The sequence below is a fragment of the Thermothelomyces heterothallicus genome (assembly GCF_042370625.1).
Source record: "Thermothelomyces heterothallicus CBS 202.75 unplaced genomic scaffold P884_scaffold_1, whole genome shotgun sequence".
NCBI lineage: Eukaryota > Fungi > Ascomycota > Sordariomycetes > Sordariales > Chaetomiaceae > Thermothelomyces > Thermothelomyces heterothallicus.
The window spans coordinates 1,946,226-1,960,289 of record NW_027192562.1 but is presented as its reverse complement, the minus strand read 5'-3'; the positions used below and the strand labels follow the sequence as shown (position 1 = coordinate 1,960,289).

Below are 14,064 nucleotides of genomic sequence, written 5' to 3'. Positions count from 1 at the left end.
GTGCCGCCAGTCGGTGGCCTTGCGCCGGAATTTGTTGATGTGCATCAGCACGACTGCTCCAACTGTCGAGACCATCGATGTTCACAAACCCCTGCAAGCAGTGGGCGGGCAAGCCAAGCCGCTAGCCATTTCGTTGCTGGGTCAGCTTGGCAGTCTTGGCCTTGAAGAACGGGGTCCCCTTATCGGTGCTTATCTGACATCGTGCACCAGCGCAGTGAACGCAGTAAAGCTGCTTAGTTGAGGCGCTTTTCCCCAGCTGACCAGAACAATCGTACAGAAATATTACCTGTATATTTACTAGAAAAGGTGGGACATTTCGGGGATCGCCGCCGTCGATACCGCCTCGTAACCGTACAAGCACGTTTTGAGTCGTCTTGGAGGGAAAGAGAGCGCAAGGGAACGTGACAGCTGCCGGCGGGAGGTCAGCCACCTGCCAATGACGTCGCCACTTACACCACGTTCCTGCCGTAGTGAGCCAAGCGGGCCACCTAGCAATAGGACAGACAGCCAAATCGAACCGAGCAACTAATTTCAAGAGTTCGTCTCAAGAATAAGGGCCTCGGCACAGTCGAGTTTCTCAAAAGTTTAGAAAGGCGCGATTCTCTCCGAGCCTGAAGTGGCCGTTTATATCGTCCGGTTATTGGAAGCTCTCGCCAACTCAATCTCCAAATCCGCCCTTCTCACTCGACACGCTCAGCACGATTTGCCTACGCCCCTTCATTCAACAATCATTTTTTCGCTATGCCTCCCGTTCAGGTCCACACCAAATCCCCCATCAACGCCGCCAAAGCGTCGGGCGTAACCCCGCAAACCGCCGCCCCGGGAGTAGCAGGTGCCGACGTGTCAGGCGACGCAACAACGACACCACCAACAACAACAACAACAGCAGCAGCAGCAGCAGCAGCTTCCTCAGCCTTCCACCCCTCCTCCAACCCACCACCGACACGGACGATCCCCTCTCTCCAGCAACAGCCGGCCCCTCCGCAGCCAGGCGCGGTCCCCCGCCTCCCGGAAGCCACGGGAGCTCCAGCGCCGCCGCGGAACGCGACAGGAGACTCGCCGGGCGCCGGCGGCCCGGCCCCGCGCCCGGCACCGACCGCGGCCCCGATCCCCGGCGTGAGCTACCCGCCGCAAATGGGCCGCCCGCCCCCGCAGGCGGGGCATAACCAGCGCGGGACGACCGCGGCGCCGCTCGGCGGGGGGGCGTACCCTGGCCCGGGCCCGGGCCCTGGCGGCTACTACTACTACTACCAGCAGAACGGGAGTTCTGCGTCGTCGTCGTCGGCGGCGGCGGCGGGGTACGTGCCGCCTTACCAGGGCGGTGGCGGCGGTGGGAGTCGGGGGACGGGTGAGGAGGAGGAGGAGGAGGAGGGGTTCTTCGGCTCGGCGCTGAAGCTCGCCAAGGCAGCCGGGGAGAAGCTGTCTGCTGCTGAGAGCGAGGTCTGGAGGAGGATTAACGGGGAGGGAAATTAGGATTCTTCTTATTTTTTTTTTTTTTAATTTGGGAAGCGGGTGGTTTGAGGAAGTCATGGATTAGAATTACTTTAGTAGTATCCACGCAGGTCTGTTTAATTGCTTGGTTGTATCTTCAAGAGCCATTTAACCCTGAATTGCACATCTGCTGCGCATATATGGCGGGTAGCTGGAGGGACCATATCAGACATGGGGCATCTCTAGGAAGACAGCCTGCCACTCCTGTCTGCATGGGAGGGGGGTTAATCTGACCATCTCCTATAGCAAGAAAAGTCGTGTTAAAGTGTACGTGCCTGCTGTTCCTGGAAGCTAGTATGTTTACGTCTTTCCACACAACGGACATTGTCGTGTTTGCAATGGGCGTGGTTCTCTGGTCCGGACTTGGAGCAATATCCAAGCAACTCAGGAGCACACGGGGCGTACGGGGGGCTCATAGCGTTCCGAGCTTCATCATAGCGCGAAACACTACGGATTTGTGAGTAGAAATAAGCCTTGGACGGTAGCACTGGTCTGAGCAGCTCTCGTCAGGGAGACAAAAGTAACTATGCCCTCCTCAAGCACACATCAGTGCCCCCGGCACGCTATGTTCCCTCGTCAAATGTAATGGTCTGGGTCCTGGGCCCTGGCTCATGGCTTCCATAGCGTACTAGCCGAGTTTTTTCTCGCCATGGTATTGGAAGTCGACGCTGCCACATCGCCTCGGGCGGAAGGATTCCACAGGCTCATCGGCTGCACAGGGCACGACCTGGTGCGGCCCAGTGTGGCGTAAGTTTATCATGTTGCTTACGAGCAGGTCCCCCTGGTACCGGCCGTGCTCCCAATCCACCAGAGGCGGGCAAACCCATGGTTGGAAGAAGCCTGCCCTGAGTCGTCCCCGTTCCCCTTCTTCATACCTCTGGGTTGCGCTCATGTTCCTGGCCGGCCAAGTTGACGTTGCCTACCTTGTCGTGTAGTGTTTACAGTACTTCTCAGATCATGGTTTCGTCATCGGCTCCGTAGACGGGCACCCGAGGAGCCGGAGGTTACAGCTCACGCGGTGTGAATGGGTTCACCTGACCAATGACACCTGGATGTAGCGGGCACCGCGAGTCAGGGGGGCCAAGGAGGGGAACGGTCTGGACTGCCGGGCTGTAAGTGTCGGGCACTATGGGCTGTGAAAGGCAAGTAGAGACAGCATGGAGTGGTGTAGGTTACTCCGCCACCGGGAAAAAAACGCGGGACGGGTTATACGGAGTATGTATGTACACCACAGCCCGCCGCCAGTGCCGCTGCCTGGACAGGCGCCTGTACCGCGCTGAGCGGCTTACGGGCACGGAAGGGACGGTCTCATGGGAGGCACGGGTTGTGGAGTTAAGTACTCAACATCAGACGTCTGATATCCGGGCAGGCGACCCGAGGGCGAGGCGAGAGCGAGACCAGCGAGTCCGAACGCCGTCCGCTCTTGCCCCTTCGATACCTACCGACGGGACTAGGCTTCCGCGAGCGTCTCGGTGGCCCTCCTCGGGCCTCGCCCTTGTTTTTGGTTTGCTCGACGGTGATCTGTTGCAGGTGCGTCATCCTCTTGTCACTGTGAGGGCCGTGATCGACCCTTCTTGGCCAGAAACACCCTTCGAAGAGAGGACCTTCCGCAACCCCGCGATAGGTATGGAATCTCCAGGATAGGTAGGGCTCTTGTCCTACACATCCATCCACGCAAGCCACGCAGCCCCAGCCCACAACCCACAATCCAGGACACCCAGGACACCCACAACACCCCCGATCCACCCACATCTCCCCTTCTCGACGACCCTGTCCCCACAGCCGGGCTGGCCGACCGACGGGGCCCCAGTCCTCTGGACGCCGGCATACACCGAACACTACAACAGTTCCAGAGGAAGAAAGCGGTCGGCGGCCTCCTACTGTTGAGGAAGCATCGCGTCATCCTTGGTTCGGGATCTCCATAAGAGCCGACGTATAAGGCCATGGAGGGGTGCGGCTAAAAGGCGCCATGACTTTCCCGAAGCGGCGAGCGTTGTTATGCAAAAGACGGGTGACCGGGGGGGGGGGGGGCAAGTGGGCGGCGTGTGGCTGCGGTTACTCCGTACGGTACGGAGGAACTGCCTACACTAGTTGGCTAGCCGCCATTATTAGAAGAGCCAGGCTGGTCTGCCGGTCTCACCGAAGGCCGCGGTTGGTAACGGCGGAAGCAAGAAGCAGGGGAGGGGCTGGTCGAATTGCGTGGTCTGGGCCCTGCGCAGAAGATCTAGCATGTCACGGAAGCTGCGTGGAAGGGAAGGAAGTGCCGTCCGAGCACCTCAACAGGCAAGGGGAACCGCGTAAGGTAGGAAACCTGAGGTAGCAACAGGCCAGGTACCCGAAGATCACCTGGAGCCCACCATACCATTGCCGGTGTGGGTATTCGTGTTGTCCTGCGTTTGTATTGTATTGTACATACACTACATCCAGCAGCTCGTATACCCAGCATTTGCAGTCCACGATGCCCATCTTGGCTGACTTTGTCTAAACAAAAGAAAGATTGCCCGTGCAAAGTGAGCATCCACACACCGAGCCGTGCTATCAGGGGCACCCCCCTCCAGGATACTCGGAGAAAAAAAAGGCCGCCAGCCACCGCTCTAACGGCGGGGCGGCCGACATAGATTGGTTTCGGCGGCCCGGATCGTTATTGCGCTGTGAACTTCGTCTACGTGTCTGGCCAGCCCTATAGGTCAACGACATCTACCGCAATGAGGCCGTCTGGACCTCGAAAGAGCGGAACGATACACGGTTTCCGCACCGCCGTTCGAGAGCGGGACGCCGCTCCATCCCGCCGGCGTGCAAAGACATCAGACCAGGCGGTCGCGAATCTGCAACGACGGGTTACTGGAGAAACGGAAGCTCAAGCGGTGGAGCCAGTGGCATGGCTGCATCCGTTTGGGAAAGACTTGGAGACTGGCAGACCTGCAGACTTGTTTGAGAAGACGAGAATCTCATTAGGGTAAAACAAGAGGACGCGAAGTGGAAAATTTCAGGAGCGGATGGATGGTTCGAGATGCGCTGCACCCCGACCCTCCATGCCACGTCGCTGCCGTGTCCCCAAGCAACGGGTGATTGGAGATGCTGATGGACGATGGCCTGGGGTGAAAGGATGACTGGATGACTGGATGGATGGATGGATGGATGGATGGATGGATGGATGGATGGATGGATGGATGGATGGATGGATGAAGGGGTGCTGCCGGGGGGTATAGGTACCATAGCCCGATAAAACATCCCCCACCATCCTCAATTTCATCAAGTGTTTTTAGATTCGCTAGTTGCCTGGCTGCCAAACAGCCGCACGGTGACATCAGAGCGAGGAACTCACGAAGAATATGAAACCGGCACACGGGCGGACATCGAGAAATCGAGTAATACTTCTTGGCCTCGGGGTACGAAGGGCCGACTAACTAACAATCCGCAATTGACTCGAGCTCAGTCTCGATTTTGGCCGGGTATGCAAAAACACACAAGTACTGTGTGTAGATATATGTATGTACATACATACATACGTACGTACGTACGCAGAAATCCGTACTTGGTCTGGCGCGGAACAACGGAATGGCGGATATCGAGCTAGCTTGTCAGCAGCGTGTAACCGTTCTTTGGGGAGAATTGCGATCTGGATCTCGAGCCCGGGGGGAGAGAAAGTGACGAGGGGCCCTGCTAAACTTGGGATGGCGCGACCTTTTGCAGTGTGGAGGTGACATCGGGGCCCCCCTCTGTGACAAATCCGAGACGGCTCAGGACTGCTGGCCCCCTGGTGAGCCCCGCCGATGAAGCGCGTTGCAAGCTCGTTTTGACCCACTTATTGTGCCTCTCCCGCAGGCCACCCCCCACAACCCGTCATGCTTTTCGGCTCTGCGGAGCCAGCCCTGTAGCAGGTTTATCCTGACAGCCAACCAGGTCGCGCCTGCGACCCACCGCAACGGCAACCTCAAACGCCTGCTGCCCCTGCCGCGAGTCGCGTCTCTCGCTCTCCAACGACAATCGTTCAATTCCCTTCTCTCTGTTCACCGCGTCGCCGGCCAATACTGATTGGCACCCCAGAACACGCGCCCACCACACACCGCCATCATGGCTGACGACCAACTGACTGAATTGATTTGATTTGGAGACCAGTTCTTTGCTCGGAACCGTGCAGTCATCATCATTTTCACCGACCGAATCAGCAGTTTTTGTGGGATGGGGCCGATCTCATCATCCTTGGGTTTCACTGTCGCCAACCACGCAACCACGCCATCACGGTGATGCTCTGCGTGGCTCTGTTCGGCTGCCCGTCTTCACAGCCAATGAATATTTTCATAGGAACAATTTTTTATAGGAACAATCGACGACGGGCGTGGCGCAATTCGGCAGATATCTAGGTATAATGCTCTAGACAATGGCCGACAGGCCACGGCGCTGCGCCGGCCCACTATATCGTATCACTTAGGAAGAAGGGTTGAGCTGCCAGAGGTTGACGGCCTTGGAAACGTTTCACGGCTTTGTTCTAGCGCTACGGCCAATAACCACCGGAAAGAGGTGCTCCTGGATCCTCGGATTTCGTGCGCATCTGTTTGACCGTACGGCCAAGGCCGCACATCATGTGGAGACCCGGGGCCGGGCGAAAAAACAGGAGCGCCGCTCGACCAAGATCCGGATCGTCGACGATAAAACAGCGCCCGATGCTGGCGCCAAACATGCTCGACCATGATCTTCGCGAGAAGCCAGGGCGAGCCACGGACAAGTACGTCGTCCGCGCAATAATACTCTGTACGAAAGGTCCCGGTCGTTTCCGTCACGACAAGCACATTGCGGCGGCCGCAACCCTATTTCGGGTACGCCGTACCCCAGGTCGGAGACGCCGTGCGGGAGTCGCGGCGGGAGTCGGCGTGCCAGGTTGACGAGCGCTACGTTACCCGATCCGCATGGCCACGACAAGACACTTACCAGATTATAGGACTGAATCTGTGTTGGTCTTATTTTATCTTATTTACTTTCTTTTCTTTCTTTTTATCTGGTCTTTTTTTTTTTTAGTCGCTCTTCATCACCGTTTCGTACTCTGATCAAACCCCACCAAACATCCCGTTTGAAATGCCGTGTACTCTGCATACGTACACACCCACGGAGGTGAGACAAGCCACCCCACTCCCCTGCTTGCTCTCGCGCAGGGCCCTGTCCAGCCTCAGCCTCGAAGCCCCGCTCCCAACCAGGTTTAGCCCCTCCCCCCTTCTCAATCAACCCTTCGTCTCGTCCGAGTGGGTTATCGTGCCGTACGCAGTAGTCAGGTACCGGTTTCTGAACGAACGACCTTGCAGCTTTCTCTCCCCCCGGGAAATGTTCTATTTTGGCCCCTACACTACAGAGTGCTTGTACACAACTGCAAGGAATCTCCCCTGCTCTTCTCATCCCTGAATTTTCTAATTATTCTCTTCGCTTTGCTGAGAGAGGAAACCATTCCATTTGACTGATCATCGAGCATCCGACGAGCAGGCCCGTCGCTCGGTGTTTTATCTGGGACTCCCAAACTTCCCAAAACGTCAGAGTGTTATGAGCCCAGTTTCTCTCACGTATATCCCCCCTTCCCCCTCCCCAGGTCATCTGCGGAAGGATGCTACTCTGGCTACCCTGCCCGCCCCGTTGCCAGCCCCGATACTATCTCATCACTCTCCTTCATCATCATCCTTGCGGTTCGTCATCCCCTGGACGTTACACTAGGCTAAGAAGCAGATCCTCTCACACCACCTGTCCTTGACCTCGCAAGCTGTACACTACTAGTAGTCTACTATGTACACAGTAACTTGTAGGTCGGGTTAGTCCGTCGCTAAAAAAAAAAAAAAAAAAAAAAAAAAAAAAAAAAAAAATTCCCCGGCCTAGCCCTTACCGGTGTTCCGAGCCCGGCCCAGTTGCGCCGTTTTCTAGTGTACTCCGAGTAGTATACCCTACTGCGTCGACCCCTGCTACCCGGGGCTAGACTCCCAGTCCGCGGTAGCTTCTCTCTTATACCCCCAAGGGTCCTACGCCGTCCCGTCACTGGGAGCCTCTTTTGTTCCTTTTGCCTCGCCCAATCCACGCAAGCTCACACTGGCTGTTCCCCTACAATAGTCGCTCCTTAACAGCTCCTCTAATCCCCGACATATCGGGCTCTGGTCTATAATATACCAAGAGCTGGTTCTCTTCCGCCTAGCACTACTAACCCCCCACAGGACGGGCACCCGTGCGGACCGCTGTCTCGGCGAGTCCTCCCTCGTCCCCAGCTCACCACGTTCTTTTTCGCGGCTTCCGAAACCTCGGTTGACACTCTTTGTTTTCCTCTTACCTAATTCTTCGCTCACACCACTTGGCTCACTCACCAGCTCTCTCGCCCCCCTCGATCCATCCTCGAGGAAAGCCGTTCGCTCATATTCACGCCATTCAGCCGCTCATTGCACAACCACTGCCGCTACCTCCCCGATTGTCACGCGGCGCACAATATCCCTTCTCTGGTCCAGCTGGCCGGGTTCCGTCTCATGAGAAACCCTCGGCCTTCGCGGGTCATATAAGTACTTGCGTATCCCTGGTTGGTAAGTCTCTGCAACAGCACCCTACTGGTCTACTGGACCATCATGACACAAGACGCGCTGGCATGGTGGATCCCCCTAAACAGGCACCATGCCTCGCCCTTCCCTTCCCTTCCCCCTCCCCCTCCCCCTCCCCGTTCCGCCCCGGGGTATTCATGCTAACTGCGTCAAGGCAGCCTAGCTTGCTGTCGATAGATTACCAGCACACTTTCCCGTGGCCACACAAAATCCCCCACGGTCATGGACGCAATTCAGGGCAGCCTGTACGCCTTCTCGTTCTTTGTTGCCCGCCCCTCAGCCCTGCTACCCAGAACAAGAGGTAGCTGACATGTATATGCTTTAGACAACAAGAGACACAGATACCTTCTTTCAGCTTTAACGATCCCGGCAGTCAGTACGACGGGAACGCCGCGCGGCTTGAACCAAACCCCTTCGCCGACATGAACGGGAACGTAACGCTACCTCCCAGGACGGATTCCATGATGGCCTCACATGCAGCGTGGACGGTGCCCACCTCCCAGGGATTGAGACCCCGCCCCGCTACCATCCACGAGGGCTTCTCCTTCTGTGTAGGGGGAGGGTTCGAAGGCTTGCCGGCCTGGGACCCTTCGTCGTTGCAGATGCAGCCGCCAACAACAGCAGCAGCAGCAACAGCAACAACAACAAGTGACACCGTGTCATCCAGGCCCGTCTCGGTTCACCAGGACTTCTACCCGGCGACCACGATGGAGAACGGTGAGTGCCGCGGCGGCCGGCAGGGAGCCATCGACGACGGGCTAACCGTGATTGGGTCAGATGCGTGGGCGCAAAAGCCGTGCGACGGGAACTTGGAGATGTCGGGGCTGGAACCGGACATGATAGGACAGGCGTATACGACGGACGAGGCGATTCCGATCCTCGACCTTCGGTCGTTCGGCCCTTCGATGGACGGCGATTCCCGCGCTCTGGACGGAACGAATCAGCGCCGGATGTCTGGCTCGTCCTTCACCTTGTCGACGACCGGCGGCCTGTCCGAGATCACTTCGTACGAGGACTTCTCGGCCGCGCTCTCGGATGCCCCCTCGCTCAGCTCCGACTACCCCCCGCCGTCCAACCGAACGTCCATGATCTCGTCGACCCATTTGTCGCCCGTCGCGTCGCCGAGGATGACGCCGCACAGCCGATCGGAGCTGGTACGGACCCAGAGCAGGGGTAGGGCTTCGCCGTCGCCGCGCCCGGGAGTGCGTGCCGTGCCCTACTCGGTCGAGGGCGCGAGGAACAAGAGGTGGTCGACCGGGTCCTACGGCACTGCCTCCTCCAACCGACGGCCGTCCCCGTTTGTCTACCATCACCCGCACGATGCCTTCAACCTGCACGCTCGCCTGTCGTCGTCGGCGGCGGCGGCGTCGCCGCACCACTCCTCCCCCACCATCGCGCAGGGCCAACTGCCCCTGAGCTTCGGCAACCTGCAAGCGGCACAGCAGCATCATCCATACCTCTACGGCCCGGCGCCGGCCTTCCAGCACGTCCAGCAGCAGCACAACAACCACAACCACGTGCTCGTCCCGAGCCAGCTGCCGTCCAATGCTTTCCCCCCCGAATCGCAGCGCAATCCGTTCGAGAATCCTCCTCCCCCCCTGGTGCTGTCCCACGGCCTCTTCCGGATGCTGCAGAGCAATGCCGATCCGCACTCGCTCCCCCATGGCCACTACGCCGACCTGTCGGATCCGCCCGACCTGTACGCCTCGCTGCACGAGGAACAGATCCCGCCCCCGCCCGAGGACATGAACCCCGAGGACGAGGACCTCGTCCCCCACGAGCAGGAGCTCCGGTTCGAAGGCGACCTGTACACGCCCCGATGGGTGCGCGGACACGGAAACAAGCGGGAGGGCTGGTGCGGCATCTGCAAGCCGGGCCGCTGGCTGGTGCTCAAGAACTCGGCCTTCTGGTACGACAAGAGCTTCACCCACGGCATCAGCGCCGCCACCGGCAGCCCCTTCCAGGAGCCGCGGGAGACGAGGCGGATGGACGGCAACCCGGACGTCTGGGAAGGCCTGTGCGGGAGCTGCAACGAGTGGATCGCGCTGGTCAGCAGCAAGAAGAAGGGAACCACCTGGTTCAGGCATGCGTACAAGGTAAGTTAAGGGAGAGTTGGGCCCTACCTCCTTCATCTTTCCGTCGCAGACGCGGGAGAACGGAACCCCCTCGAACTGACTCTCTTCTTCTTCTTCTTCTTCTTCTTCTTCTTCTCTTAGTGTCACACGCATCCCAAGATCAAGGACGCCCCCAAGCGCAAGAGGGAGGGCGGCGGCGGCACCACCACCACCACCACCCGCGTCTTGCCGGCGTCGACCATGGCCAAGCCGCGGACCGAGCCGCTCACGCCGCAGATGACGCCCGCCACCTCCTCGACCGCCGTCACGCCGACCCCCGCCACAGCAACAACAACAACAACAACAGCAGCAGCAGCAGCAGCAGCAGCTCCGCCCGACGGCCAGGACTCCCTGCGGCCTCGGCATACCCCGTCGTCGTCGTCGTCGTCGTCGTCGCAGGAAGTGCAGCAGCAACAAGACCGGCAGCAGGCGCAGGAAACCCGCCTCCAGCCCCCGCCGGTGCCCCCGCCGGTGCCCCCGCCCCGGCCGCGCGCCCTGCCTCCGCGCTCCTCCTCCCTCGTGAACCCGTTAGTGGCCGCCGCCGGCGGTGTGGACGGGTTCCCGAACATGATCTGATGGCGGTCCGGAATTCGAACTTCTCTCTCTCTCTCTCTCTGCTCTTGAAAGCAAGGGGACCCGTAAACCTCGCTAGGTGCTTCCTTCGATCCGATCGGGTGACGGTTCAGGGTACCAGCACGAGGCTGCGTGGCGGAGAGGGGAAAGAAAAGAAAACACCACCGCCGTGAGAAAGAGGCTACACGCTGCTGCTGCGACAGGGTATTTGGGCCTAATCCTTTTTTTCTTTCTTTTCTCTTTTCTTTCCTCTTCTACCTTTTTTCTTCTCTCCTATTTTTTTATTTCTTCAACTTCCTATCCCATCTGGCATTTCTTCTCTCCGGGAAAAACGAAAAAAAGTTTCTTCAGGATCTACTGACGACGAGGATGATGATCTGCACCCACGACCGTAGTGTTGCTTTTTATGTCGTATCGCATAGACTGGGACAGGACGTTCAGTTTGGGTGGTGAAGATGGTGGTGGAGGGAGTTGATGATCTGCCTTGCTTTCTTGACACTTACTTGGTTACCATTATCGCGTCGTTACCTCCTCTCTCTCTCTCTCTCTCTCTCTCTCTCTCCCTGCTTCGGTGTTGCAGGCGGGAGGACTAATCTCAGTTTGACGAACAGATTCAAGATTTGGTTACTTTTTTCTTTTCTTTCTTTCTTTCTTTTCTCCCCTGTTTCTCTTCTATGTTTATTGCATCTCCCTTTCTCTTCCCCGTCATCGTTCCTGTCATTGTTTCGATTTCCAGTTGGCCTTCGCTGTTGTTTCTCATTTCCGCCTATTTTTGGATTTCTCTTACTCCCTCAGGTCGTGTTTACGTTCGATTCTCTCCCCTCCTTCAGAATAAAAACCCTTGAACATAGCAGGCGCTAGTAGTAAGTACTCTTTCAAGTCTCTAAGTAGATAGATAGTCTGGGGCCTCGCCCCCTGGGATGGGATGGGATGGGATGGGACGGGACGGGTTGGTTTGGTCGGTGGGTTAGTCATGATGACGAACCTTTGTTGATACCCTTGGCAGGAAAGAGGAGGAAAACATACTCTGGGAGATTGGAACGTAGAAGAAGAGAGAAAGGGGGTGTTGTTGTGGGCGAGTGGCGAAGATTGACCACAGGAGGAGGAAAGATTGGGCAAGGCTGAGCGAGGACAAATAGGTAGCTAACTTTCATGGGAGCGGAATGGTAGATTGTTTTTTTCTGAGCTTCTTGTATTGTTGATGAGCAGCTGGCTGTAGCAGCTATTGCTCGTGCTGGATGATGATGTACTCTTCACGAATAAGCAAGCTTTCACCCTGGGCCTCTCATTTCCACAGGTACTTCTTCTTCCAGGAGCCGTTACCAGTTTGAGCTCTGGATGCCTCATCCGCTACGCATCTCAAGCCACTGCAACTACTTTGCAAGTAGTAGTAGATGGATTCCATGGGCAGGAACTTCAAAAGTTCTCGGTGCGTCTCCATTATCTGACCAAGGGGTGGGGGGATATCAGTCTAACCTCCACAATGATGAGCGGCGCGCGCAGTAATCCGCCCGAATTACATACATGTATGGATTTAATATCCCAACCAGGCGCCGGCTAGAAGGGTCCCTGCTTAAAAAAACAGGAAAAAAAAAATTTGGCTACGCCCCGGCGATTCCGGTGCCCTGGAACCGAGTGCTCGGGTCGACAACTCGCTCAGCGAGCTGCCCCTGGGGATGCCCTGGTTGCGGGAGAGGCAAGCTTTACCCTGAGAGGCCTTGCTAGAAAGGGCAGGGCGAGGCCTGCAGTTCAGCTGTTGAGGGACTGGATGGCATATATGTGGGCGCTGAACGCAAATGATATGTTTGCATTCTGGGAGCATTCCAGCCATGCCTGAGATTTGTGTTCGGCCCTGAAGTTGCGAAGCAATCTAAAAAGAACTATGCGGACCTCTTCCTGGCTGACCTGGCACCGTCAGTACTTTGTAGCGACAAGGACTCGCTTCTTTTCGCCCTGTCGTGTGGAGCCGGTGGACAGAGAAGCTCACAAGCACGCCAAACTGCGTAGCAGGTACGGAAGTGCTTGCATAGGAACCTACGGAGGACCAACACCCCAGCGGCATGGGCCCGGCTCGCGTGAGCTTGACGCAAACAACGAAGTAGTTTGTTTTTGACCTTGGTGAGAGCCGGAATGCAGGGACTGGCACCAGTCGAGGCCAACGAACCGACGACACGCAGAGCGATCGTGACCTGTTGATTTCCCCTGCTGTTCTCCTACTTTGCTGGCTCATTCACTTATCTTCACACACATCTCAGAACTTTCTCGTCATGTCGGTGATCAGCTCAGGTTGCCTTGGTATGAAGGCAGGTGGAGAGGTTTGTGGCTGCCTTGGAAGCGCGAATGATTCAAGGGCAGCCAACCAAGCACTCCTTCCAAGCCCAAGCAGTGGCCGATTCAACTGCTCCACCAACCAACGCCTACTCATAGTGGACTGCAGATGCCCAGATCTTGGGGCTTCCAGTTGCACCACCCGACTTGTCCCAGATCCTTGGATCACTCATCCAGTCCTGTTACTGTCCTGTGCTTCGTTCAACTATTGTACGGAACAACAGATCGCGTACTGCAAGGATTCTGTAAATGTATCTACGTATTAAGCATGTAAGTTATGTATATGCATAACCTGAAAAAATATGTGCGCGAAGATGCGCTTCATCCAGAACCCATGCGCAGTATGCAGGCGGCGCCAACATCCGCATCGCATCGACGCAGGAACCCCAGAGTTGCGACAGGTCAATGGATGAGCAGCCCGCCTTGACCCCGGAATCTGCTGTGCAGAAGACGACCGACGCGTCGTATACAACAGCCGAACTGCCTCGATTTCCTCCGCCTGCAATTCGAATCGGCTCCCACCAGAAGGTGCCGGATGCTGTTAGCTTCCTGGTCCACCCGGGCTCATCCTGTTTGCTGAGAGGTGCAGGGCCCTAACGACCTATCACTGCAGTGCACATAGGAAGGGGAATTCCTTCCGATGCCCTTGCCAGGTCGTGAACAAGGCCAAATCGCTAACGAATGCGGGGTCGAATCTTGAAGAGGAACAACCCATGGCGTCGAGAAGCAGACAAAGTCAAAACTGGGAAATCAGTTGACCGCAGAGATCAGAAAGTAGTGGATGAAAATGCTCGAGATTATCCAACCAAGTCAACCTAATCCGCTGTTTCATACTTGCAACTATTGATGCGTGTTGACGGGAGTTGACCTTGCAGCCACTTGAAAGGAGCGGGGAACCAAAGGTTCCCGGCAGGGCAAGAGCTGCCCCCATCAGGACGCTCTCATTTGCTACTAGTAGATTCACTGCATCACAGCAGGGAATCCACACCTTTCAGGCTTGA

The 14,064-nt window shown here is 57.1% G+C and overlaps 3 protein-coding genes across 3 annotated transcripts; 2 read left to right on the top strand and 1 right to left on the bottom strand.

Moving 5' to 3' along the window:
- Positions 1 to 741: 741 nt before the first annotated feature.
- Positions 742 to 1,473, top strand: P884DRAFT_266127 (uncharacterized protein; the record flags this gene model as incomplete). Its single annotated transcript, XM_069442002.1, has 1 exon — positions 742 to 1,473. The coding sequence occupies one exon, from the start codon at positions 742 to 744 to the stop codon at positions 1,471 to 1,473; it is 732 nt and encodes a 243-aa protein (XP_069301894.1).
- A 646-nt stretch (positions 1,474 to 2,119) lies between these two features.
- On the bottom strand, positions 2,120 to 3,957 carry P884DRAFT_266126 (uncharacterized protein; the record flags this gene model as incomplete). Its single annotated transcript, XM_069442001.1, has 7 exons — positions 2,120 to 2,218; positions 2,261 to 2,410; positions 2,526 to 2,624; positions 2,934 to 3,012; positions 3,242 to 3,329; positions 3,632 to 3,732; positions 3,908 to 3,957. The coding sequence occupies 7 exons, from the start codon at positions 3,955 to 3,957 to the stop codon at positions 2,120 to 2,122; spliced, it is 666 nt and encodes a 221-aa protein (XP_069301893.1).
- A 4,417-nt stretch (positions 3,958 to 8,374) lies between these two features.
- P884DRAFT_177932 (uncharacterized protein) lies at positions 8,375 to 10,651 on the top strand (the record flags this gene model as incomplete). The annotated part of the gene is made up of 3 exons (XM_069437326.1): positions 8,375 to 10,144; positions 10,265 to 10,426; positions 10,508 to 10,651. Coding segments are annotated over 3 exons (2,076 nt in total), but the record flags the coding sequence as incomplete, so codon positions are not given.
- Positions 10,652 to 14,064: the final 3,413 nt, after the last annotated feature.